Source organism: Grus americana, chromosome 15, assembly GCF_028858705.1.
Source record: "Grus americana isolate bGruAme1 chromosome 15, bGruAme1.mat, whole genome shotgun sequence".
Lineage (NCBI taxonomy): Eukaryota > Metazoa > Chordata > Aves > Gruiformes > Gruidae > Grus > Grus americana.
In genome coordinates, this window is record NC_072866.1 from 2163374 (window position 1) to 2188439 (window position 25066).

The 25066-nt window shown below is 43.1% G+C and overlaps 1 protein-coding gene across 7 annotated transcripts in view; it reads left to right on the plus strand.

Annotated features, from left to right (window-relative positions):
- The first annotated feature begins 355 nt into the window (after positions 1-355).
- CLUAP1 (clusterin associated protein 1) overlaps positions 356-25066 on the plus strand; it is a 76742-nt gene continuing 52031 nt past the window's right edge. For 2 of the 7 annotated variants that reach the window (XM_054843471.1, XM_054843466.1), the window contains exons 1-5: positions 5017-5169; positions 5812-5923; positions 7962-8046; positions 12529-12708; positions 13540-13635. In XM_054843471.1, coding sequence (XP_054699446.1) covers positions 5148-5169; positions 5812-5923; positions 7962-8046; positions 12529-12708; positions 13540-13635 — 495 coding nt within the window. In that variant the 5' untranslated portion in view covers positions 5017-5147. Of the gene's footprint in view, positions 394-4396; positions 4639-5016; positions 5170-5216; positions 5382-5811; positions 5936-7961; positions 8047-12528; positions 12709-13539; positions 13636-25066 lie in introns of those variants that run through there. The other 5 variants (XM_054843467.1, XM_054843468.1, XM_054843465.1 and 2 more) reach the window with 5 other exon arrangements.

Consider the following 25066-nt stretch of genomic DNA (forward strand, 5'->3'; position numbering starts at 1 on the left):
ACGTCGCTGACAAAGATGTTAAACAGTGCCGGTTCCAACCCCAACCCCTGAGGAACACCACTCATCACTGGTTTCCACTTGGACATTGAGACATTGACCACAACTCTTTGAATGTGACTGTCCAATCAACTCCTTATCCACTGAGTGGTCCATCCGTCAAATCCATATCCCTCCAATTTTGTTACTTTGTGCTTCAGGAATCTGAAGAATGCCTGATCATCTCAATTTTTTTTCTTCCTGATTTAAAAGCCATTAGAGAAATCAGAGTAAAAATGCTTTGCTTTCTCCCATGATCATATTTTCAACAGCAGGTTATGTCCTAGCCCTGCCAAGAGCTTACAGTCCTGCCATCCCTGGGATCGAGGATTGAATTTGCAGGGTGAGACTAACCAGGTAAGACAACATCAGAAAAAGAGCAGGAAAATCGTGATGCTCTTCTTGTTTGCTTTGCAGGTCATTTTACAGAAGGGCACTGGGAAACAAGGGGACTTGGGCGCTGCTGGAGAGAGGTTTGACCACGCCAGACCGTCCTGCCAGGGCAGCTGCGCTCGGGCTGCCAGAAGCTTGTTTTAGCCAGAAAAAGCTCCGGTTTGGTTTTAGACACATGGATTTCTAGAAAGATACCAGTGTGCAATTTAGGATGAAATGGGGGTACAGGCTGTTCAGGGACCCCAGCAGGAACCGGCGTGCAGCCCACCCAGGAGAGGCGGGCAGCCTCGTGCCTGCAACACTGGCCTGGGGATGAAGCCCAGTCTCAGAAAAGCCTGGTATCTGTCCTAAGTTTCTAAACTGGGTGATTCTGCATCTCTGAGGGCAAAATCAACCGTAGGTGCTCTCCTAACCCACGGCGGTGGGATGGGGGGAAGAACAGCAGTTCATTTGCGATGTGACTGTAGCAGAGCCGTTGCTGGAGGCACGCAGCAGAAGCAGGGTCACAGGTGAGTGTCCGAGCAGGCAATGCAGATGCAATTTTCCTCTTGCTCCTGCGGTTCAGCATGTCCCTGGAAGGTGTTTGTGGCCGCAGTGGTGATGCCACTACCCACCCTCGCATTCCCTCTTCCCAAACTCCCCGCCAGCGCGGCTCGTCTGGCCGCTGCGCGCAGTTTCTTTCTGAAATTTAAGGCATGAAAAAAAATAATAATCTCCTTTCCAATTAAGTGGCAGAGGCACCACAGCTGCTCCTGGGGGCTGTCTATGAGCTGGAACATGTCCCATCTTCACGACACGCTGGTGGCACTCATCCGTCTGCCACATCCCTGAGCATGGATCCTTGGTGAGTGTGGTCCAAGGTCAGCCTGATCCCACTTAACTGTTTGCCCCATGGGAATAACATGAAACATCAACTCTTCACAAAGCATAATTCCTTGTTACCGGAAGAAAAATATGTTTTAGGCCAATCTGCCAGGTACTGTAATGTAAGGATGTGAGAATTTGACTTAAAAACATGTGATAGCGACGTTAATGCCAAGCTCTGCCAAAAAAACCAACCTGGGGAAAGAGCAGTAGAAGAGTAAAAATAAAAAAATATATATATATAGCAAAGAAAACCCCTACCCTTCATCTGCAGGAAGATGGCAACAGGAGTTCAGATGGCTGAAAGGACACAGGGGAAGATTAATAGAGCTGATGATTTATATGTCGAGAACCTGACGGCTAGTGGGGGGGTGTCCTGATGGGATGGGGGTGGGAGCAGGGGGCAGCCAGCACTGCTGAGATGAGATGGGGAGAAATGAAAAAAAAACAAAACCCATTGGCTGGCGGCCAGGAGGCTCTGACCACGAGATCGATAACGCTGTTTTAGATGTAAAGAGTGTTTTGAACACAGCGAGGAAAGGGGTGTCAACCGGCAAATGGTTAGATTTATTTTGCTGAACCTAAAATGGCAATAATGAGGTGAAGCAGCAGCAAACATACGTGGAGGTTTTATGTTTGAGCTCCGTACGTGGAAGGGGGGATCCTGGATGGGCAGATGTGGCCAAATTGTTCTTTCTCTCCCAAAAGAGACAAGAATTTCTCTTGCAGGCAGAGGAGGTTGGTGGGGTGCTACAAGTCTGGCCATCCTTGCAGCAAGATGGTTTCTCCTTCTCGTATCTCGCTGATCGCAGAGCTCATCTCCTGCCTTGGGACCAGCTCTCCCAGCGCACGGAGAGGCTGTGTGCGGCAAACTCAGGCGCTGTTCTTGCTAAATCAGGAGCCAACACAGAGACATCGAGCTGGCTGATGGGATATTTGAATGATGGAGTATTTAAAAGCACATTGCGCTAACCATGCTTGCAGCAGCCAAAAGGGACGCGATGGCATGCAGCCTGGATCAATGATGTTCCGCTGCCCGGGTCAATGGTTTCTTGGTGAAATCTTTGATTAATGGATGCTCATGAGCCAAAGCATGACTTGACTTCAGTGGTGTGTTTGGGGATGGGTGGGAGCCGGAGAGAGGGGCTAAAAGGGGTTGGCAGAGCCCTGAAACCAGCATGGAGGCAGTAAGTAGGACGAGATGATGCTAACAGCCTGGGGCGTGGGTTTGCCTGGCCCCACTTCCAGCAATGCACAGCGCTTGTCAGCCCTAAAGTGATTTGGGGAGCCCCAAAATTCACATGCACGACACACGAAACAGGCAGAGGAGGAGATTATTTTCCACGAGGTGTTAAATAATAGCCGTTGCTTCTGTCATACCCACCTGCGTTTCAGAGCGAAGCCATTCACTGCAGGGGCTGCTAATTCCTTATCACCCTGCAAAGGTTATCAGGCTGCAAAGTGGGGTCACCGTCTTCTGCTAACAACCAGCCCGCGTGGCAGTCGGTGCCGCCGGATGCTTACACACCGCTTGGACATTGTTTGCCACCCCCGGCTGGGTTCCTTCTACGCCTCTACCAGGCCCCCAGCAGCGGTTGTGGCTTCCTACAGCCCTAAAGAAATGAAATTTCATCTAAACGAAATTAGAGGTTTGGATGGAGACCAGGCGCTGCAGATGTGCAGTGAAGATATTACCATCTGTACTCAGAAGCCTGCAATGTCATCTGATAGCTCACCCATTGCCACAGAAACCTGCGCCAAAAGTTTAGATTTTCTTTCATTTCCAACCACAATTTTCAGCTTCTGTAGTGATGAAGGGGGAAAAAAAAAGAAAAAATCCCTCAAAAGTGTGAATTGGGCTGTGGAATAGGGAGCTGTTTCCATTCCGTGTCTAGGGAATAAGTAGAGCTGCATAGTGTTTTTTCCTTTGGGTGTGGGTTTTTAGAGATGGGAAGGTGGCAAGGAGAAAGGCTTAGCCCTCGTGGATGAGGTGTGAGCTCCTGCCATGGGTGTATGGCTGCAGTTTGCTCCTCTTTGAGCCCCCGCTTAGTTCAAAGCTACATCTGCTCCATCTCCAGCGGCACGTTCGCCCTAATAATAATGTATAAACATTAATGATGTTTATATAAGGTGAAGAGCTGAGGTAAACAGTACACTGACAATTTATTTCATGTATTTTACAGCTTTGGCTGTCCCCCACATATTTCATCCCCCCTGCCTTTTGCCTGCTAGTCAATGGAACACAGCAGCAGAGCGGGGGAACGTTTCCTTCCTTCTCTGGTCCCCCTGCCCAAGTTCTTGGATGGCTGGTACACTCTTGAACTAATTAATTATTTAAGGTTTGCTATCTCATGGCTTTGTGGCATAAGAAACCCAGCCTCTAATCATGTATCCTATTTTCTAATGTAACTATTTCATTTCAATTTATTCTTTGTAAGGATTTATTGCTATTTCCTTGCTTTTGATGACTTTTTCAATCATGTGGATAGGGTGCTGCTCAATACAGAGCCAATGTGTGCATGTCTTATGTATGCTGGGGCAGTTGGAGATGGAAAACTGCGGATTGCTCCGCAAAATGTCCTGAGACATCCATAGATCAGCCTGACATCTAGATTATTTTCAACTCATTCTATCCTGCGATATTGATGACCCTGTCAGTAAGAGCTGCGGCCGTTCCGTCCGGTGTTTCTGCACAAGTCTCATGGTCAGAGCTCCTGTTCCTTTAGGACATCTGAAACCACCAAGTGCTAGCGGAGAAGCTGTCATACTGTTCTTACTTGATGCATCAACATGAAAACTGCTGTTGGCTATGTCTGTAGGGGCAAACTCAGGACACCAAGAGCCTTTAAGAAGTTTGTTACGAAACTGCTGACAGGATCAGTCAGCATCAGCTGCGGGTAGGAGCTGAGAGGTGGCAAGAAGCCGCGTTGGCTGGTTCCCGTGGGTGTCTGGGGACGGACAATGAACGCACAGGGGTCTGGCTCTGCTGCCGGGCAGCCGTGTGCAGGCTGGGCTGTGCCAAACACCTCCTGTGCGTTTCAGCGGGTGCTCCACGTACTGCAGTCGCTGTCTGCGTGGCTGGGGCGCCATGGATGCCCATCAGAAATGCGTGACCAGAGAGGAAGCTGTTCCTGCCTGGTCCTCGTCCCGCACTCGCCTTCGAGCTCAGCCATGCGATGCTTGAGCACCCAGGCAGAGCTGCGTGCCGGGCTCCTGTCCGCGGGGAGATCCGAGTCGTCCTCTGCAGAGCGGGTGCAAGGGGGATGCGCTGACTCCAAGAGGAGCGAGAGCTGGGGCTCGGCCCCCCGGACGCGGCAGCCGTGGGTTTGTGTCTGCTCAGCCCAGGTGAGGACGTGGGTCCCCCGTCCCGTGGGGGAGCACGGCCTTCCCAAACCACAGCAGCCAGGGTTAACGTGGCACAGGTACTACCGGGTCTTCCCGAAAATAACCGATCTGGCTCCCCAGATAACACATTTAAGCCAGGCTCAGCAGAGCCCCTGCCCCAGCTGGATGTCACCACAGGGAACAGCCATGACACGCAGGTCTTCCCGGATTTGGGCCGGGCAGCGGGGCCAGCCTGCATCCCAGGGGCAGCCACCTCGCCAGCAGGCCCCACCACCCCACGGAGGCATGGAGGAGGAGGCTGGGAGCCCCGCAGGTGGTGAGAGGGTGCCCCGGGCAGAGGTCTGCAGCGCCGGCCCGGGAGGGGCCGACCCACCGCCATGGCCCTTCGCTTTCCGCAGCAGTTTGGCCGGGCCGTTGCGCCGTAGGGTGGTTGCCATAGAGACGAGCGGCGCGGCCTAGCGCGGCGGCGGCAGGCGGAGGCTCTCGGGTTCCTCCGGGCTTCCCCGGCGATGTCGTTCCGCGACCTCAGGAGTGAGGAGCTTCGCTGAGGGGAGCGGGGTCTAGGGCGGTGGGACGGGATGCGGCAGCCCCCGGTCTCGGCCCTCTCCGGGCCGCCACGGCTCGCTGGGGCCTGCGGGGCGGCTCCGGCCCCGTTGGGTGCCCTCGCAGCCGAGCGGGTCCCGCTTTATCTTTTAAGTTTTGCCGTGTGGTTTCACTGAGAGATCCAGGAGGCAGCGGTGGCGGTGAGGGGCGCTTGGGGCCTAACGTGTGTCTCAGACGAGGGCTACAGGAAGGGCTGCCGCAGGGTTGGAGCCATTGACTGGCAGGCTGCGCTTTAACAGGGTGTAGGAAATGCAGAGAATTAGGATAGCGCAGCCTCTGCATAGCAGTGATCCCGCAGGCTGTAGTTAACTTCATTTAAATGGTGTGTTTTGTAGAGAGAAACGGTTTTAACGTTGTTTCTGTCCAGTGAATCTCATGTTAAAAAGTTGCCTTTTTACTCAGGGCATGTTTTCTATTGAAATGATATTTCTTTTCATTAACCTAGTCAGGATATTTTTTAACAGTACTTTGAACAGGGCTATCTAATGGTAAATGAACAGCCTGCTGAGTTCTTGGTAATGTCCATGTTGGATATGTAAGAAGGAATCCCTGCTTTTTCTTGGTTTTCAGATTTTACTGAGATGATGAGGGCACTGGGGTATCCCCGACTCATATCGATGGAGAATTTCCATACCCCAAACTTCATGCTTGTCTCAGAAGTGCTTCTCTGGCTGGTGAAAAGGTTGGTGATCAGGTGGGGCTGATGCTGGAATGGGATATGTATGCTTGGAGCTGATGTTTTGGTGTGAAACTGTATTAAGAAGTTTAAAGAGGAACATGATGCTATTGAGTCCTTCTTTGAGGTCTGCTCTTCTAAATATCAGGTAGAAAACGCGGTAGTTAAGCTTGAAACGTGGTAGTTAAGTTTGCAGGTTTTTAGTTTAATTCTACAACCAAAACAACAACAAAAAAGCGTTTTAGTAGCTGAAGTAGAAAATATAATGTCTGCCCTGGCAGATTGCATCCTGAAGGTGGACATAGTTATTCAAAAGTAGCTGTATCTCTTCCACATATTTTACATACTCCACTACCATTGTGCCTGTTTCTGACTTTCTACCCCAAACAGGGTGATATATAGTGAGAACTTTACAAGATACAGTTAGTTCTTACCTTGTTGCTACACTTGTTATTGGTTCAACCTGGTATTGTCTAGCATCAGTGCCATGTTTAAAAACAATAAAATGATACAGTACTAATCTACTACTATCCAGTTGTAGTTTTACACCCACTTAACCCATTGACAGACTTTGGTTAAATATTTATGAAACTTGAGGTGCCAATCAAATTATACATAATCTTCTTTCTCCCATGTAAGTGAAAAAATAAACAATTTTTTTTAAGCTACTCGTGGGGTAGAATATTACAATTGAAAATATAATGGCGACTCATTTGCCTGATTGCTATTTTTTGGTCTGGATTCTTAATTAGTATCCATTAAGTTTAATTACGGAGCTGTTAGAAATTTGCTGAATACTGTTGCAGTTGTAATAAAATAGGGAAATACTTACAACCATGCAAGGTTACTTGGATCAAGTTACCTAAATATTCTTTAAAATAATGCTATTACACTGAGGGTCTAAATCACTGGTTGTTTTCAACTCATGTAAAAACATAAATCAATGTTCCCTGAGTATATAACAGTACAATAACAGAGCAATTGAAAGAAAACAAATATATTATTTAAAATACATGTTTCTCTAATGAACCTGAACACTTTTAAAAGCTTAAACTTCTGTATTTTAAGATTATTGGGAGCCCTATGCGTAATAATGAAGTCCTGCACTTTCAGACCAAATAGAAACTGAACATCGTTTTCTGTTATGGGTCAGAATTCCACTTGACACAGGCAGATAGCTTTTCCAGTCTCTAAAATCCTTTTAATTACACTTTAAAGCAATGAGGCTACTTTGTACGTGCCTTGCTCGTAATTTCAAATGTGATTTGAAAGCAAAGATGCTTTTTTTCCTTGTCTGAATGCTGAAAATCTTGAAGCCTTGTATGACACTGGGAATTTACTTTTTTTCTTCCCTGGTTGCTGTAGGCTGGTGACTTCTAGACGTTTCTGCATTTCACTAGTGGGTTTTTTAGGCATTTCAGAATCTTTCAATTTGCTTTTTCATAACTTTTATTGACTTTTGAAAGTAATATGTTCGAAATGATGCCCGAGCGTGAACTTTTCTTGTGGATTTTGAGAGCGTGGAAAGGTGTTATCGCATTTTAAAGGACAAGATGGCTGATTTTTGTTATTACCAGCAGTAGTAATCTTGTACAAGTCATTTTAGCATACCACTGGAAAGACGGGGAGTATTGAGTCGTATGCCTGGTGGTTTAAATTGTGCAGCCACACATGCTTAAGTTTAGCTTGATCTATATAAGTAGCTTGTGATTTAAATAGTAAATTTGTTGTGAAAATAAGTATTTCGCAGATGTGATTGAGCCAGCTAAATTTTGCTCCTTTGCAAAACTGAGTGAAAAGATGTACTTGGGACCCCACAGTAACAATTCCTTCCACAGAAGTGTCTCAGGGTTTACAGCTTTTGCAGTTTACCCATTGTATGCATTGCAGGGTCTGGATACACCAGTCTGCAGTAGAAGCTAAAGATTTATTTTCCAGTCTCGTACATGCTTGTTTTGTTGGATTTTTGTCTCACAAATGGACCAGTCTCTTTAATATCGCACATGTATTTCTTGTCAGAATCTATGCGTGCTTCTTTCCACAGGTATGAACCTCAGACTGATATTCCTGCTGATGTGGAGACAGAACAGGACCGGGTTTTCTTCATTAAGGCAGTGGCTCAGTTTATGGTAAGTCTGCCTAGAGGAGTGGTGCTTAAGCGCATCGAAATGCTGGTTCCATATTTAATGCTTTCTCTCTTACAATTTCCTTGCAATAGGTGGCTGAGCATGTATTGTGTTCTTGTGCTGTGTTGTGTTTTGTGCTATTATAAACTTGAACAGACCAGGGCATGCTGTTTATGAAATCATGTAGAGTTATGTACGTCTCTGCAGAATTGGGATCTAAACTTCTAATGCTAAAACAATATCCATCCTTATCACTTCATATTTATAAAAAGGTAATAGTGGAATATATAGCTGTGGATATGAATTTTTTTGGATGCATTTAAATGAATTCAGAAGAGATCTCATCCTACTTTTTGCTGTCATTGGATGCCTGATTCATTTGTGTGCTTGAATAGTCGTAACTTCTCATGTTTTCATTATGCTATATAATGATATATTGGTATTCTGTTGTATGAGCCTTCTCACTTACTAGATCAAGCCATCTTTTTCTCAGATCAAATCTTTTATCACTTTATGCATGAGCATACTTGAATTGGCCATCAACTTTTTTTGATCTTGTGGAATAAAATAACATTGTCCTTCGTATCATTCTTGTTATTTTGATGTAGCATGAGCCTTTGCTGTTATGACACACTTACATAGCACTCTTAATCAGGCGGAAAAAAATTAATGGGGCTGTGGGTGGGTCTGGAAGCAATCAAAGTCTTTATGCTAATAGCAAAGATTAATTTCTTATAATTCTTTTTGAATTTTTCATAGACTGGTTTGGGTTGGAAGGGACCTCAAAGCCCATCTAGTTCCACCCTCCACTAGCCCAGGTTGCCCAAAGCCCCATCCAGCCTGGCCTTGAACACTGCCAGGGAGCCAGGGGCAGCCACAGCTTCTCTGGGCAACCTGGGCCAGGGCCTCAGCACCCTCACAGGGAAGAATTTCTGCCTCACATCTCATCTCCATCTCCCCTCCTGCAGCTTCAGGCCATTCCCCCTTGGCCTGTCACTCCCTGCCCGTGCCAACAGCCCCTCTCCAGCTTTCCTGGAGCCCCTTTGGGGACTGGAAGGGGCTCTAAGGTCTCCCTGGAGCCTTCTCTTCTCCAGGCTGAACACCCCCAACTCTCTCAGCCTGTCTCCATAGGAGGGGTGCTCCTCAATTTATTTTTAAAATATGTTAAAATTACATTATAACCAAGCCAGCTTTCCCCTTTTGATTTGTGATCTTGTCCACCATAAATTTTCTTATTTTTACTGTGTTCAGAGAATGATACACTTCCCTACATACTATGCACCTTTGAGCCCTGGAACATCATAGTATGTAGTGAACAGATCTGTCTTTTTGGAGAGATTTCCTTCCTCCAAATCAAGTATGTTTTAAAAGGACAAGTATGGAAGCAGAAATACTGTTATGCGTACATTTGGCTTTTAACGGCTGATTTCATGTAAGAAATCCCAAGCGTTTTGAAGAATTACATAATATGATTCAGAAAATGAAATGAATGGAAATTTCTTTAATCATCCTGTACTTGGTCTCACTTAATAATACAAGATAATATGGACATTATTCTGGGGTTTCAGCATTTTCAGAATGAGAACAGCTTGCAGACATTTCTTTAATAATTCACTGTCCATGGAATCCACAGTTATCTTCTCCAGTAACTAATAGCTTTATGCATCTGTAGCCAGATGTGAGATTTGATGGAGACAGATTTGTCTCAGAAGAGAATATCAGGCTAGATTAATCATCATGAAATATAACTAGAGTATTACTCTCCTTTACTGAACAAGGAGTAAAGATGTGTTAATTGTTTACACAAATTATGTATTGCTCTGTGTTACTGGTAGTTTGAGAACTTACCAAACGTCTCCTTTTCAGACCCAAAAGTTCCTGAAGTGTCTGCAGTGTTGTCTTACATGGTTTTTTTAAACATTTGCCCACCTAGAACTACCCTAGTCTGTGTGGCTCAATACCTGGCTCCTGTTTGAGCCCACTTGGATCCAAATTTGAGCTAGAGTGCCACAAAAAGCCTCCGATGAGTTTAGTGTCCTAGAAATACACTCAAAAACACACGTAGCAAACCAAGGTACCAGACTTTTTGCAAAGGTCAGACATGTTTGTGTTTTAAAAAGTGATGGGAGAAGCAGTTGATGCAATGTCTGCTAATAATCTTCCCAAGTGCTTTCCGGGAAGTATCATGTGTTCAGTTCCCACTTCAGCCTGTGGAGATCTACAGCTGCTACTTCACTACCCAGGAGACTATCGTAAGTATTAAACGAGACAGGGAGATGAGAGCAATCCTCATTCTTCCTATTGAGAATGTGCCGTTGTACAGGAGAGAATGCAAAATGTTTGGACTAGACAGGCTAAAGACCATGGCTCTGCAACTGAATGGCTGGAACACTCAGCTGGGAGTTCTGGTTCTTCCCCGGGCTGGTTTTGTGTTTCCACCACACTGTCAAAATTTGGCTCTATGAAAATAATAAAGCAGATTTTAAAATAAAGCAAACTTTCTGGCTGTGGATGCCATTCTTGCAGTATCTTTCTATTTCTCTTTTCTATTGCATTGTAATAATCTGATCTTCAGAATAGATGGAGATGATTTTTAATGACACTTTAAAACTCTAAAGAGTTGTTATAAAGTAGGTGACTGTCTCAAGCTTTCCAAACGTGAAGTTACCTTCCTGAATAAGCAGTGCCATTATGCCAATCTGAAAAACATATGTACTTGTCTGTATATTTTTTCCTCTTTTTAAGTAGTCTTTGAGTGGAAAAACCCCCATTTTTTTTCCTTTTACTAGGCATTGATTTTTCTCTCTTGGGGTTGAATGGAGCTGAAATTGGAATTCCTGTCTTTAACAACATCCTTTATGATGTGGTGCATTAGTCGTCTTTGTGTAGGGGATGTTTAACAGATTCTGTCAATTTAATGACCTGCTTCTCTTAAAATTTAATACCTACTGTTTCTACGATTAGTTTTTTTCGAAGCCTTGTAGTGCAAGGGAAGGAAGGAGAACATATCTGCCTTTCCACTGTGTGTATTGGCTCATTTGAGGTCACGCTGGTCAAAATTTTCAAAAGCGATTAGGGTTTTTTGTACCATAAGTCTCATATCCCCCTGGCTCAGGGTGTACAGCATCAGTCACCTGTTCTGGAAGTTTTGACTTCACTTTCAGCTCAGTTCTTGCCAGCAGAAAGCGGATGTAGAGTCATTTTCTTCTGAAAAAGATTGAGATTTTGGGCCGAGAGAGGCAAATGGAAATGGAAATCTGATTGCAAAGTCACAAAGTTTGACAAGCTGCATACAAAAACCAACTATTTACCTTGTTTCCTTTGTTCTTTGAAAAGTTGGAGCTAAATCCATGGTTTGAGATGTGGTCCTTTCTCTCTTTAGTTTCACAGGAAATGTTCCTGCAGTCAATTACTCAGTGCAGAGCGGGCAAAACTTGTGTCAACCATTTTAATGTTTGAGTCTGTTAACCCAGATTGAAGGTCTTGCACTGTCAGAGCCCTAGGGAGGTGTGAATTGCTTACGGTAACACTGTAACACCAAAGTTGTGTAATACCACGAGTGAATTGTGGATAGATTCTTTCTGCCACGCTGTATTCCCAAAGGATAAACATTTCGGCAGAAGTTTCATCTTGGGAAGATGCTGAAAAGAAGATGTTAAGTCATTCAGATGCTTAGTTTTTGTATTCATAACCGGTGATCAATTTTTATTTGCTCGTTTGTTTAGTCATGCCAGCACAAAGACTGCCTCAAAGTTTTACCTGAAGTTTGGTGTGGCTATCCGTTTATAATATAATCTTGTTAGGAATTTCAAGAACATTTGTGTGCTTTTCAGTGACAGATGTATCATTTCTATTATGCTCTCCCCCCCCCCCCTTTATTATTTCAAAGTATAAAAAGATAATATTATAATTTTTAATGGGTTGGGTTTTTTTTTTTTTGTTACTGGTCTGTCTGTACTTTTCAGAGATGGAAGACAAGGGAATAAAATCATTAATATAGTAGCAGGGAAAAATCTGAGAGAAACAATAAAATGTTCTGAAGGTACTGCTGGAAGAGAAGACAGTTAAATTAGGATAATTGATCATCTTCTTGTAACTCATTAAGGGTGAAATTTACCTCTCTGCAGCATCATCACAAGACCAGGGCAGCACTTACATTCCACTTAAACTTAATCTGAATTTAAGTGGTGCACAGGGTTTTTGCTGATCTTCATGCAGGGAAGAATTAATGGATAATTTGAGTTTTTTTCATTCTGGTAATTATCCGCAAATGTTCTGACATGCAGAAAGTGCACATGTTTCAGAATAAATTCTTCTAGAAACATCAGTAATGTGATGAGGCAAACTTGTCTTTTCCAAGCAGGAGGATTTATATCTTTAAAGCACAGCATGGTGCCCCTGAAAAGAGCTTTCGAGTGAAGTGTGAAGAGGTAAATGACGATTTTGGTTTTTGTGACACAACGAATTCATTCTTTCTTCCCAAAGGCTACCAAAGCTCACATAAAGCTCAACACTAAGAAGCTTTACCAGGCAGATGGCTATGCAGTGAAGGAACTGCTAAAGGTCACCTCTGTGCTTTATGGTGCTATGAATACCAAGGGAGTGGAACGCGCAGACGTGAGTGAGGAAGACAGCAGCAAGTTCAAGTTTGATCTTGGCTCAAAAGTAAGGAAAACATGTACTTTTGTTTCAGGCAGGGGGGTGTGTTAACTTCTGAAAAACAAATCCATTTTTTATCTGAAACTTAAGTAGAGAACGTTCTTGCAAGGGAGTGGGTATAGTTTTAACTCCTACTTTCTGCAGTTGAGGTTATATACTATGATTTGCTTTAATCTCTGTGAATTCTCAACCAGAAGCATAATACGAGGCAACAGTGGCACAAAATTGGTTATCTTTCATTTGGACTGCTGTTGAAATCATAGAAATATTGGAGTAGGCCGGAATACAGACTATTTTCTATCTAACAACCGTGTTGCAACAGGAGGAGTTTGCAAAATACTGCCTGAAAGTTGGTTTTCAGCCCATTTACAATGAAGGAAAGGGAAATCTTTGTGTTACCCTAACAGACGTCAAAGCTGTTCAAGCCCTTAAAATAAATGCCGTCTCTAGATCTTAAAAAAACCCCAAACCTAATGCTTTGTTAAATAAGAAGAATTCCTGTTACTGCTTTTTGTTAGTTTTAGCACCTCTTCTATAGTCTAATATGTCATGCCTCCTTGTTAGGTAATAATACTATTCTTGATAACATGGCAGAACTGCAGGCAATTTTTCTTCTGTGTAAGTCTGGTGTGTGTCTCTGAAGAAAGCACCTGAAGAAATAATGAAAAAAAAACTTGCAGATGGTCAATATTCATTACCTGTGCTATGTGCTAGTCACATGCCTTTTGGTATATATACTTTTTACTTTTGCATATGAAAAAAAAAAATCTGTTGTGGATTTTCTTTGCACTATTGGGGATTCTCTTTTGCTATTCAGTGCTGTTGTTGTGTTTCCAGATTGCTGACTTGAAGGCAGCTAGACAGCTTGCTTCCGAAATCACCTCCAAAGGAGCAAGTCTGTATGACTTACTTGGCAAAGAAGTTGAACTAAGGGTAAGTACACGCTGGAGAGCGTATAAGAACTTGTGTTCACTGGGCGCTGTGAAGGAGGAAGGGGAAAAAAAGTAGCAGTAGTTCTAACAACGGCTGCATCTGAAATGAATATTCTGTGAGCTGGAAGGAATGGGTCTGAAAGTTTGCATTTTCTTCCCACTCATATTCATACTTGGATTGCAGTAAGCCTGAGAGAACAGTTTGGCATTTTCTCTTTAGCAGGAAACTGAAATACTCTCTGTAGAACTGTTTGGAAATATTAACTTTATATGTACGTGTTAGTGGTGGGGAGAGATATATTCTGAAAGATAAATGATTAATGCCATTAGTTTTCCAAGTGCAAGGCTCATTATTTCTGTTACAGTAATTGAAGGCCTCGCAAGCCTGCAGGGTACATCTTCTTCAGCTTAGCTGTAAAATCACAAGCTGTTGCATGAAGTCACGGAAGTGTCCTGAAACACTGCCAACAAGTCTTTCAATTATTTTCTGAAATGCATTTATCTGCAGTGCTGGAGGTTATTCATTGTCTGAAAATAGACATTTAAAGAAGGGGAACCCTGAATGTTCTACTACTGGTTTTGGTAATCTTCAGATTTGCAATATCTGAGCTGTAGGAAGTGCACCCTGTAAGAGCTATAGACTGTGTGCCTTGACGATTAATGCTCCCAGATCCTTGTTTGATGAAGTACAAGTGTTTCAAAGGGTAGGTGATATACAGGGAAGATTATCTGTGGAGCACTGCCTTTTCTGCTAGATACATAAGTCAGCATGGTATGCAGCAGTGTGGAAGGCATTAATATTTCAAAAGGGAGAGAGAAGTGCTAAGCCAGTTCAATTCAACATACACAGTTGTCACAAAACTGTTAATCAGTCACTTCTCATCTTGCATTCTTTGCTTAATTTCTTGGCTTTGAAATAGTTTTCACATAAATGCTACCTAACATGTTAATATTTGCTTTGGAGCATTAAACCCTTTTTTCTGTGTACAGCATCCCTAAGAACTGCACTAAAAAGTCAAATATAGGCCAGTATAAGGCAACATTTTAAAAAAGTACTCAAGCATTGGTTTGAAAATGGGCATTGCTTAATCACTTTAAGTCGAGGCTTTTAGGAGTCCAACTGACTTTAGAACTGGGCCCTAGAAAAGGGACTTGCACAAGTGTAGTGTGCTGAAAGCAGGAAATGAAAAATCAAGAGATAAGTGCTTCAGTGCAGCCACTTCTCATTGCGTCCATCAAGAAATCTTCAGGGGAAGACTATTTAAAGGTGCAATTTTTAAAAGGACAGTATTTCTTATATACAGTAGTGAGCGCATGTTTCTCGTGGCGTAATGACTGAGAGCACAAGATGGGGCTAACTAATCCCCTATGGGTGCACAGTTTTTATTTTGCAAAAAGGTTTGACAGATTGAACGTGTTGTCTTTAAGAAATCCTGTCTTAGGAAAGATGACCTTTGCTTCTGTCTCATTAGCTCTGAGTTTATATCCTAAAAGCAGAAGGTGACACTATGACAACACAGTGAGAACCTCTGGAGAGCAGCAGAAGAGACTTTCATGCTCTGCTCCTTATGATTTGTGACTGGTCCCAGCCTTCTTCAGTGATTTGTTAAACCTGAAGGACCCATTTTTGGCTTGTGTCTTAAATGCCAAGTTTGGTACAGAAGCGTGTGACAAATTTGAGACTTGAGTCTGTAGCAGAGCAAATAGGTTTTGGGTTGAAAGCCGTGCAGTTGCAGTAACCAGTTGTTCAGTGAAATTTGTCAAGTTTTCCTTTCTTAATTACAAGCACCCAACTCTGCCTATCACTTGAAGTATGAAATTTGCTCATCGAATGAGAGGCTTACAGCCAAATGCTGCTGTTTTCTTCCATTGTTGTTAGGTCTGATAATGCCCACGGAAGTCAGTGGAGCTGCAGTTCTTGCTAAGTAGCCAGTGTTGAGGGTGATAAGGAATTGCCCTTCTTTATTTCACGCATCTTCCTTGGATCCTTCACAGAGTTGGTGAGGTGCACAGAAGATGACATGGATGGCATCCTCTGCCTTCCCTTCCCACCTGGAATCAGGTGGGCAGAAGTAGAAGCGCAGTTAATTCTGGCTTTGTCTGGGGAATGAGAGCTTTGTCTGTAGATATCAAATTAGTTGCTGTTAATCTAAGGTTACTTGTATTATATTTTAATGTGAATCATAGAATGGTTTGGGTTGGAAGGGACCTCAAAGATCATCTAGTTCCACCCCCCCTGCCATGGGCAGGGACACCCTCCACTAGCCCAGGTTGCCCAAAGCCCCATCCAACCTGGTCTTAAACACTGCCAGGGAGCCAGGGGCAGCCACAGCTTCTCTGGGCAACCTGTTCCAGTGCCTCACCACTCTAACAGTAAAGAATTTCTTTCCAACATCTAACCTAAATCGTCCCTCCTTCAGCTTAAACCCATTCCCCCTTGTCCTGTCACTACACTCCCTGATAAACAGTCCCTCCCCATCTTTCCTGTAGGCCCCTTCAGGTACTGGAAGGCCGCAATTAGATCTCCCCAGAGCCTTCTTTTCTCCAGGCTGAACAACCCCAACTCTCTCAGCCTGTCCTCACAGGAGAGGTGCTCCATCCCTCTGATCAGCTTCGTGGCCTCCTCTGGACTCTCTCCAACAGCTCAATGTCTCTCCTGTACTGGGGCCCCCAGAGCTGGACGCAGTACTGCAGGGGGGTCTCACCAGAGCAGAGTAGAGGGGCAGGATCCCCTCCCTCGACCTGCTGCTCACGCCTCTCTTGATGCAGCCCAGGACACGGTTGGCTTTCTGGGCTGCAAGCGCACACTGCCGGCTCATGTTGAGCTTCTCATCAATCAATACCCCCAAGTCCTTCTCCTCGGGGCTGCTTTCAATCCATTCCTCGCCCAGCCTGCAGTCGTGCTTGGGATTGCGCCAACCCACGTGCAGGACCTTGCACTTGGCCTTGTTGAACTTCGTGCGGTTCGCACGGGCCCACCTCTCCAGCCTGTGAAGGTTATGGATTTCCATTGCTTATTTTCTTTTGACGTTGTATGGCTAAGTAATGCACACAATAAATTGCACTGGCAGAGGGATTGTGCTGTTAAAGGGCGGTAGGAGAGCAGTATGGTTTATTTTTTCATCACATTTTATATCCTGAAACCTGTCGCATATACTAAAATGTATCGACAGCTGTGACACTGTTTTAATGGATTTGAAAACATGGTAGTCTTATGTTCCCTGAACCATTTTTCCCCCTCCAATCCATCCATTTCCAAATATTTAAATGAAGAATCTTGGTACCTAGGCTTAGACAGACTGATGATACAGCTTGTTTCTGTCCTAAGTGAAGACTGCTTCATTTTTCTAGTAACTGTAAAAGAAATGCCAACATTTGGCACTAATGGATTGACTAGGTGTGTTCCCACAGTCTGAGCACCTTTTGGGGAAAGATCATTGGGAAAAGCGAAGTAAAACTCATTATTTCCTGTAGAAATGTTGACTTTAATTTGTGTCACAACCTTTACTTTCTTTATTGGAGTTCTCTCTGCCATAATTTGTAGAGAGACTGTTTAAAAAAGCCTATATGTTAGATAAATTTTATTGCACCAGGTCATTGAACACATTTTAATAAATTACTTTCTGAATGAAAACACGTATCAGCTAGAGAAGAGTTTATTAAGGGAATGGTTCTATTAGATGTATCGTAGATACATAGTGATGTAAATATATATGCGTATTTATTGGGAAGAGTTTAAGTCTGTATTTATTTTCTTGGAAATGTGATACTGTGCCTTTCTGATGCCTTTGCAAATACATTCTTTCCTGACTAAATATATAGTTTTTATGTATACGTAAACTGCTCTCAAAGTTAATCTATAATATAAAAAATACTTTAAGAACAGAGGAAGAAACAAAACCTACAGGTATTCATTTGCTGAAATCAGACTATGATGTTAGTTAAGATTTTGAAAAAAAAAAAAAAAATACCAAAAGCTATACTTTTCTCATCAGATTAAAATCATAAATGTAATTTTTGGCTTAAAAAAGTAATCAGATTTTATATTTTAAAAAAAGAGGAAGGCATTTCCTGGTTAACAACCCTAAAGCAGCAGAAAGCTTAAACGTGAAGAGAAGCCGCTCGGTTCCAGCCCTGCAGATCTGTAGAGATTTCCTTTTCTGCAGATCCCAACTTGTGCAGTGGGTTGTAGAGCATCAGTTGTGGACAGGGAGAAGTACAGGCGATGCATGTGTGTTATTACGGCTGTGTCACCTGCACTGCCAGGTAACTGTTAAACAGGAACAATTCAGCACTAAGGAGAAAGGGATGAAAAGCCTTTCTTGATCTTGATCGTTGGATTCAAATGTTGGATTCCATTGAAGACGTATTGTTTCTAGACCAGCTGTGGATGAGCACAGTATAGGTTATTGGTTTCCTCTGGCAGTGCAATGGCAGAGTCACAGAATTTTTAGTTTAAAACACATTTAATCCTTACATTTGCAAGATAGTTTGCAGTTTCCAATCTTACTGGTCCAAGTCTTAGAGCACAGAAATGGCAAAGTTGGAACTCGTAGAGTCTGTTTCTGAATATGCTGGTTCCTAACACTCTGTAATTGTTTCTTCATGTGAAAAAATCATTGTAATCTTGATACGTGTCACGACTGTAGTGGAGGTGATGAATGAATTTTAGTAGAACATAGTGGGAAAAAAAAAAGCAAATTCTATGCACAGAGATGTATGTCTTCATCTTCATTGTCTCCTTTACTGCCAGGGGGACTTTCTCTGCTGTGCATGACCATGTAGCCTTAATTTTTAGAATATTTACATCTAGCTTTGGATGAGTAGCTGAACACTTTGAGTGTGGTTTTCTTTAATCTGTTTTCTAACTTCATTTTTTTGGATGGGGAAGATGGGTGTTGATTTGGATTTGAGGTAGGGGTGGAAGATTTTTGATTTCTCTCTCACTCTGTCTCTTCATACACTCTATACTAAATGCTTAGGATGATTAAAAAAAGTAGAAATTTAAAATGTGCTGTGATTAAGCCTGTCAAGCCCAAAATCAAGAAAAGCAGCAGTGGAATTAATGTTGGCAGTCAGGTGAAAGGCAGGACCACTTCACTATGCGTTCGCTTTGGGTTTGACACGCGGTGACTGTCTCTGGACCCGCACAGCTTGTGAACGGCCAAAAGCTGCTAGAAAAGTCAGTGGTCCCCTACACCCTCTAATAGCTGGTGATCAGTTGTTCATGAGGAAACTTCCGAGATGAATATTTGGGTGGAGGGAGAAGTGACAAGGTGATCTAAAAAAATTCTTTAGCGCAAGATAAAGCAGTAATGACTTTGTGATTGGTTGAGGAAGGATGCTCCTGAGTTATCATAGACTGAACATCCGAAATCCGAAAGGAAAAATTCACGGCTATTTATAATACCTCAGTGAAGCTGACTGACTCCGAATGCCTGCCACTTTGCATCTGCCAGAGGTCCTGTGGACACATTAGCAGGAGCCTGTCAAGAAGCTGCCTTGCTTAGGCTTGCTGAATTATTAGATGCAATAAGATAATGAAGCAGAAAAATTCCAAAATAAAACTGCCTCTGTGCTGGTGGCAGGCATAAAGATTTCTGACCTTCTCAAGGTTGTTTTCATTTTATTTACCTCTTAATTAGCTCTAAGCCATGTAAAACTGAAGAAAGATGAAAATAATCTTTTTTTTTTTCACGTACTTAGCTTGTGCTGAAGACGGACAACGCATTGGGTTTGTTTTCTAACGCTGCTCTTGGCACTTATTCTGTGACCTTGAACAAACTGTTTATTCCTTGTGTATCCTCTTGTGTAAATAAGGTAATTTCTGTAATTTTGTAGATTAAAGCCAGATAATGTGTTTCCCAATCTATGGAGGATAAATTTCGAAGTACAGGGTATTGCTTGGAGTGTTATTGTTATGTATGCACACAGTATAGGCTCGTTTCAAAACTGGGGGAAGTCACTAAGAATCTCTTTACTGACTACAGTTTGTGAAATGCTTGAATTAAACTCTTAGGAGAGCCAAAGGCGTTTAGATCCAGTCGTGGAACTGAGACGGTATTAGTTACAATGAAAAGAATTGCCACTAAGGACATATAGCTTGGATCTCTTTATTCACAGTTTTTTGATTAAAGAACCCTTCCTCCCTCCGCTCATGCTCTCGTAGCTTGCCACCTACTCTTTCTGTAGAGAGGTAGATCTGATTTGAGTGACAGCTGCATTATTCAGTACTCTTTGAAAGTTAACTACAAAAAATTATTTTATTTGTAACATTGGAAACATTTTCCATCTGCCAAATGTTAGTTCTGGGTACGAGATGCTGCCTGGGGGAGGCTGATAAACTAATTTGTCTCATTTCCTGTGCTTTGGCTACAAAGTTGCCACACATCAGGGAGGAAAAAATTATTTCTAGTAGAAATTTGTAACCTGAAATTGCCAGAACTCTGGACAATTACCTAGTTTGCTTCAAATTTTTTGAACTGTGCAGCTCCAAACCAAAACGTAACCTATCAGTTTTGAGAAAAGGGGCTTATTGCAAAGTGGGAAGCCATGTAAAACTGAAGCCAAAATTAAACCTTGCAATTGTAAGATATATAGAGCAGTATTGATTCAAATATTTTTAGATCACCGTAACCATAATCGTGGTTATATGCTGTGTGGATATAACACTTGTAGATATGTGTTTTATGTAACAAATGATTTTGTAGTGAACTTCCCATTAGTATTTAGCTTGAAGACTTGATACTATATCAGCTATAAATTGATATATATAAATTGATGGGTGGCACATTTCTCCTTGCAGTTTGGGGTCTGCTCATGTCAGTGCATTGATTATTTTGTCAGCGAGTTGGAACTTCTTAATTTTTGCGGCTCAGTTCTAGACTGGTTTGGAAAAAAAAAATCATTCTAGTTTGGCAGGGAGGAAAATCACATTTGAACCATCTTTTGCATGTCACGACATTTGTCAAAACCTGTGTGCGTCTGCAAGATGTTCCACTTAATTGAGCTAAATCAGAAACACTGTCTTCTGAATATCTGGTGAGGTTTGGGTTGTTCATTATTCCTAACCTTCCTTCCTGAGACACAAAGTATAGCCATGTCAAAATTTTAATTACATAAGAGGCTTAAACATAAGGACAAAGATTTTTAGCTATTTTTGGCTATTTAAAATGCCTTTGTTCCTGCCCAAAGAGAGCCACCCGGTATTTCTGTTGCTGGAATACAACAGCCACTCCACTTACTGCCGGTTAAGCTTTGCTGAGAATGGAAACCCAAGTTGTATGGCAATGTTTACTGAAGTCAAAGGCTTGATGTGAATTAAAAGTTTGAACCATCTCTTTGCGTGCTACTGCTGCACACCCAATGCCTGCTTCTGCCTTTGCTGCAAGTTTGCATGATGTCTTCATGTACCTTTGAGGTCTGAAAGCTACTGCTGAAAAATATACTCCTTTTTGTTGCTTTTTTTTCCTAAGAAAATTATAACCCTTCCTGAAGTTTTCCTCTATGTTATCTCTAAGGAACAGAAATTCTATTTCTAATTTTGTTACAGAAGAATGTGGATAAAAGGAGAAACTGTAAAGATTTTTGCCTGACTCGCTGTCTTGCCTTTTTGATGACCCCGCTCTTTTTCCCTTTAAAAACCCCAAAAGCAAGCTTCCACCTGTCCATGCTGCCCAAGGATGTTTCTATCTGTTTATATTAGGAAATTCACTCCCAAACCTAGCTTTTTCTCTGCTAGAAGAGATATGTTCGTGTCATCTTGCCAGACTGTGGAAGAGACATCACAGGCCACCTCCTGGTTAAGGACCCATTAAGTGACACCCTGTAGTCCTATGGACTAATCCAAGCTTTACCAAGGCAGCATGCCCTGAAACCTTAAATGAAGGAAGTTGAAGGTGAGGTTTTGAAGGATGTAGGAAGATAACAGTAAGCACGTGTTGGGGTTTGTGAGCTGAGGGTAATTCAGTGGAATTGGCTCTTGAATCAGAAGACGGGTGGACCTGGAGGCGTGTGTGGGGAGGGAACAGAGCAGTGTAACTTTGTGCCTGTCAGAAAGGTTTAAAGTTCTTGCCTCGGCAGTCTGTGTGCCAGTATTTGAGGTTTCTTCTGTCATGAAGCATATGTTCAGATTACTTTTTATCTGTCTAGACAGGCCGCCTCATTCTCTTTGGTCTGCAGAAAAATTATGCTTTCCAGTCAGTTCTCTATCTCAGGCCTTGTGGCATGCTTTTTTACACATTGGGATAGCCGGGGGGTTTTGGGCACTGTCTTTGAAGGCTCTGCATTGCTGAACAGGGAGATGTTCCTGTGGGTTCCCTTGGTGGACTGCTGAGCTGAGCGTGCAAGCAAGTAGTATAGCTTTATGGGAGCCTGGAAACAGCAAAATTCTCAATTATCTTGAGCTTTAACATCTTGAGGAGGAAAACAGGCTGTTAGGAAGTATCAGATTCCTTCAAAAGGTCTGGATTATTTTTAGTATCCCTCCCGTACCTTTCTGTTCATATATAACGATGCCTAATGATCCATTCCCTACATTGGCCAGCTGTGATCCCAGTGTGTGTTAGTAAACTCCCTGAATAATAAACTCTCCAAAAGGAGAGTTTTACTGCCTGCGGAGACAGCAGTAGTTGCAAACCCCCTCTTTGCAGGGAACGTGGGATGTAAAATGCTTCCTGGACAAGACTGGAGGCAACAGAGATAATTTTTGTACGCGTCAGGCTTACGAATTCCTGAAAAATGAAGGATTTAACCTGTGGTCAAAAAATGTTTGGTGCAAAGACCAGTGTGTTAGACAAAAGCTTCCATTTCTGATCCTTATCACAAAAAAAAGGTGTTTAGAAACCTCTGCTAGACCTGGAGCACATCAATATATACGTATGTTACAGCACATTTATCATGAGTGACTTGTGTGCTGGTTCATGCTTAATTACTTGCCTGGTTCGTTACTGCAGTTCAGAAGAAATGTGCATCCAGTTATCCATACAACAAGCATGCAGGAAGCTGGTTTATCAGGTTTTGATGTGTAATGATGGAAAACCATTACCAGTTGAAAATCCTTCACTGGGCATATTTGCAGAATGGTTTTTGCAGTTGTGGTTCTTCATTGTTAACCAAGTACGAAGCTCCTGCAGGAAAATTCTTGGTAACGGAAGTGGTGGGGTGCATTTGCAGAGGTGGTAGCCTCCTCCTGCCCTCACTTTTTGTGGCTAGTGAGTGCATTTGGCTTTCTGCATGGTGACATTACTGTGCAGCAAGGGAGTGTGGGGAATTTAGGATGCCTTCAGTGTTCCACATTAACCCGGGGAGACAGGAGTATCAGCAGGAGTGTAAGGAAGTTGAATGGATTACCTCTCGCACATGAACATATTTGCTCAGTAAGGCAGTGCCAAGTAGCAAGCGCACTCAAAATCTGCACCTTGGTTGTCTTTGCAGGAATCTCCGCACACAGACAAGTGCATCGCTGCTGCTGCCTTGACACCCAGCTGACTTTCAGAGAAGCTCTTTGGGTTTCTGTAGGCAGCCAAGCGATACTACAGCTATTTCCCATTCTGAGTCTGAATTTTAAGCTAAATGAGCCAAGCTGCAACTGAGTCTATGAAAGTGCTTCTAGATTTCAGAAAGGGCTCACAACATTATCCTTTATGTAAGGATTCTGGATCAGATGGTAACACCTTGCACACATAGAAAGGTACAATGTGCCTAGAAAGGGCTGTTTCTTGTTACCGGTTTCTGCTAAGGTCAGAAGATGCTGGGAGCCATATCTTGACCCTCTGCCAGTACGTGGACTGTGGAGCCCATATGATACTTGACAACATACCAGTTCCCTCTGTCGTGTTCACTGCTAATTCTTGAGGCTTTTGGAGAGTTTCATATTATCTTCTCAACAGTTTAAATTGTTGGTATAGAATATTTCTTGGTTTATGTTTGACATGTAAAGCATTCACTGGATGTTTTCAGTTTTGAAGCCTGACTCTGGTAGACAGTGAGAGAGACGTAGGGGTCTGTTAGGACTGTTTAGGTGGCTAGGTGAGCCCGCAGTCCCCATGTTAGGGGGGCTGTGAAAGGGTTGCTGAGGGAAGTTTCAGGCCAGAAACACCTTTCAGTGCTGGCACCTTTTGTCTGGGAGCAGGGGCTGGACATTTTCAATTTTGAGGCTGGACTCTGGTAGACAGAGAGACATAGGGGTCTAGTCTCACTTCAGATGTCTGAGGATGTCCATGATATCTGAAGAGGGCTGGCAAATATAATACAGGACGTAGGGCATACCCAGAAGATGACAGTGGACACATTTGTTCAGGCAGTGGAGTTGCCTGGATGTTGGTATGTATTTTGGAGACTGTGTATATACCCTAAAAGGTACTATAGTTTGAATAAAAGATACGTATTCCCTAATGATCCTGGAGGGGTAGAGAGATCCATGTGTTACCACATCCAGGAAACTTAAGGCTGTGGAGCTTTGCAGAACAGGTTTTCAGTGACAGCTAAGGCAAGTCCTGTGCTGTTTCTCTGCATTTTATATTTCAAACAGCTTTTTTACATTTAGCTGGGTATTTGGCAGTGAAGCTGCAAGAGAGTTTGATAAGGTTCCCCTCTCTGGATCTGTATCCTACAGGATGCTTTTTAGCTGAGCGAGGTAGAACTCCTGATTAGGTGAACCAGTCGCTTCATTATCCTTTGGCAGAAAGAAGCTGTACTGTGACTCTGACATGAGCGTTGTGAGAATAATGGTAACTTGTGGTCCTGTGTCAGGCTGTCTTCTCCACCAAAAGGTGGTTGAACAGCCAGAACTGCAGCTCGCTGCCTCCTCCGGAAGGCTGGCTGCTGATCTGATTCCTGTGGACAGAACCTTGGGCTTCTGCTCTGGCGATCTGCTTGACCTTCTTCCTTGCAGGTGTTTGACCCAGGGGACCATCACTCAACAGGGATGCAGATTTGAGACGAGTAAATTCTTTAGACAGATGGCGTTTTGAAGGCTTTAAGACCAGTGTTATTTCCTGAAATGACTGCAGTACAGTTTTGCTCTAAGGAAATTAATCTTCACTCTTGATGCCAAAACTGGTGCCATTGGGGCAGAATTGGCTTCACTGTTAACTTTCCACCTCCTGTGGGGAATGTCCAGTCAGGCTGTGCTCTGTTCTGCTTGATTGGGCAGTCAGCTAGTCTTTGATTAGAAATCTTTCTTACTTGGTAATGAAATTCTCATTTCAGAAGAAAACAAAGTTTTCAAGTCTAAACCAGCCAACTATTTTGTTAGTACTTCCAATTGGCTTTGTCCAAAGTGAGATTCAGAACTTGAAGAATTAAAGCCTCAGCCCTTCCACGCAGCACCAAATATTGGTCCAGCGAGGGAGGATAAAGAATGCCAGCAAATGACGTCACTTGTGTGCCTTCGTCTGTTTTCTTTAATAATTGTCAGCTTTAGTTCATCC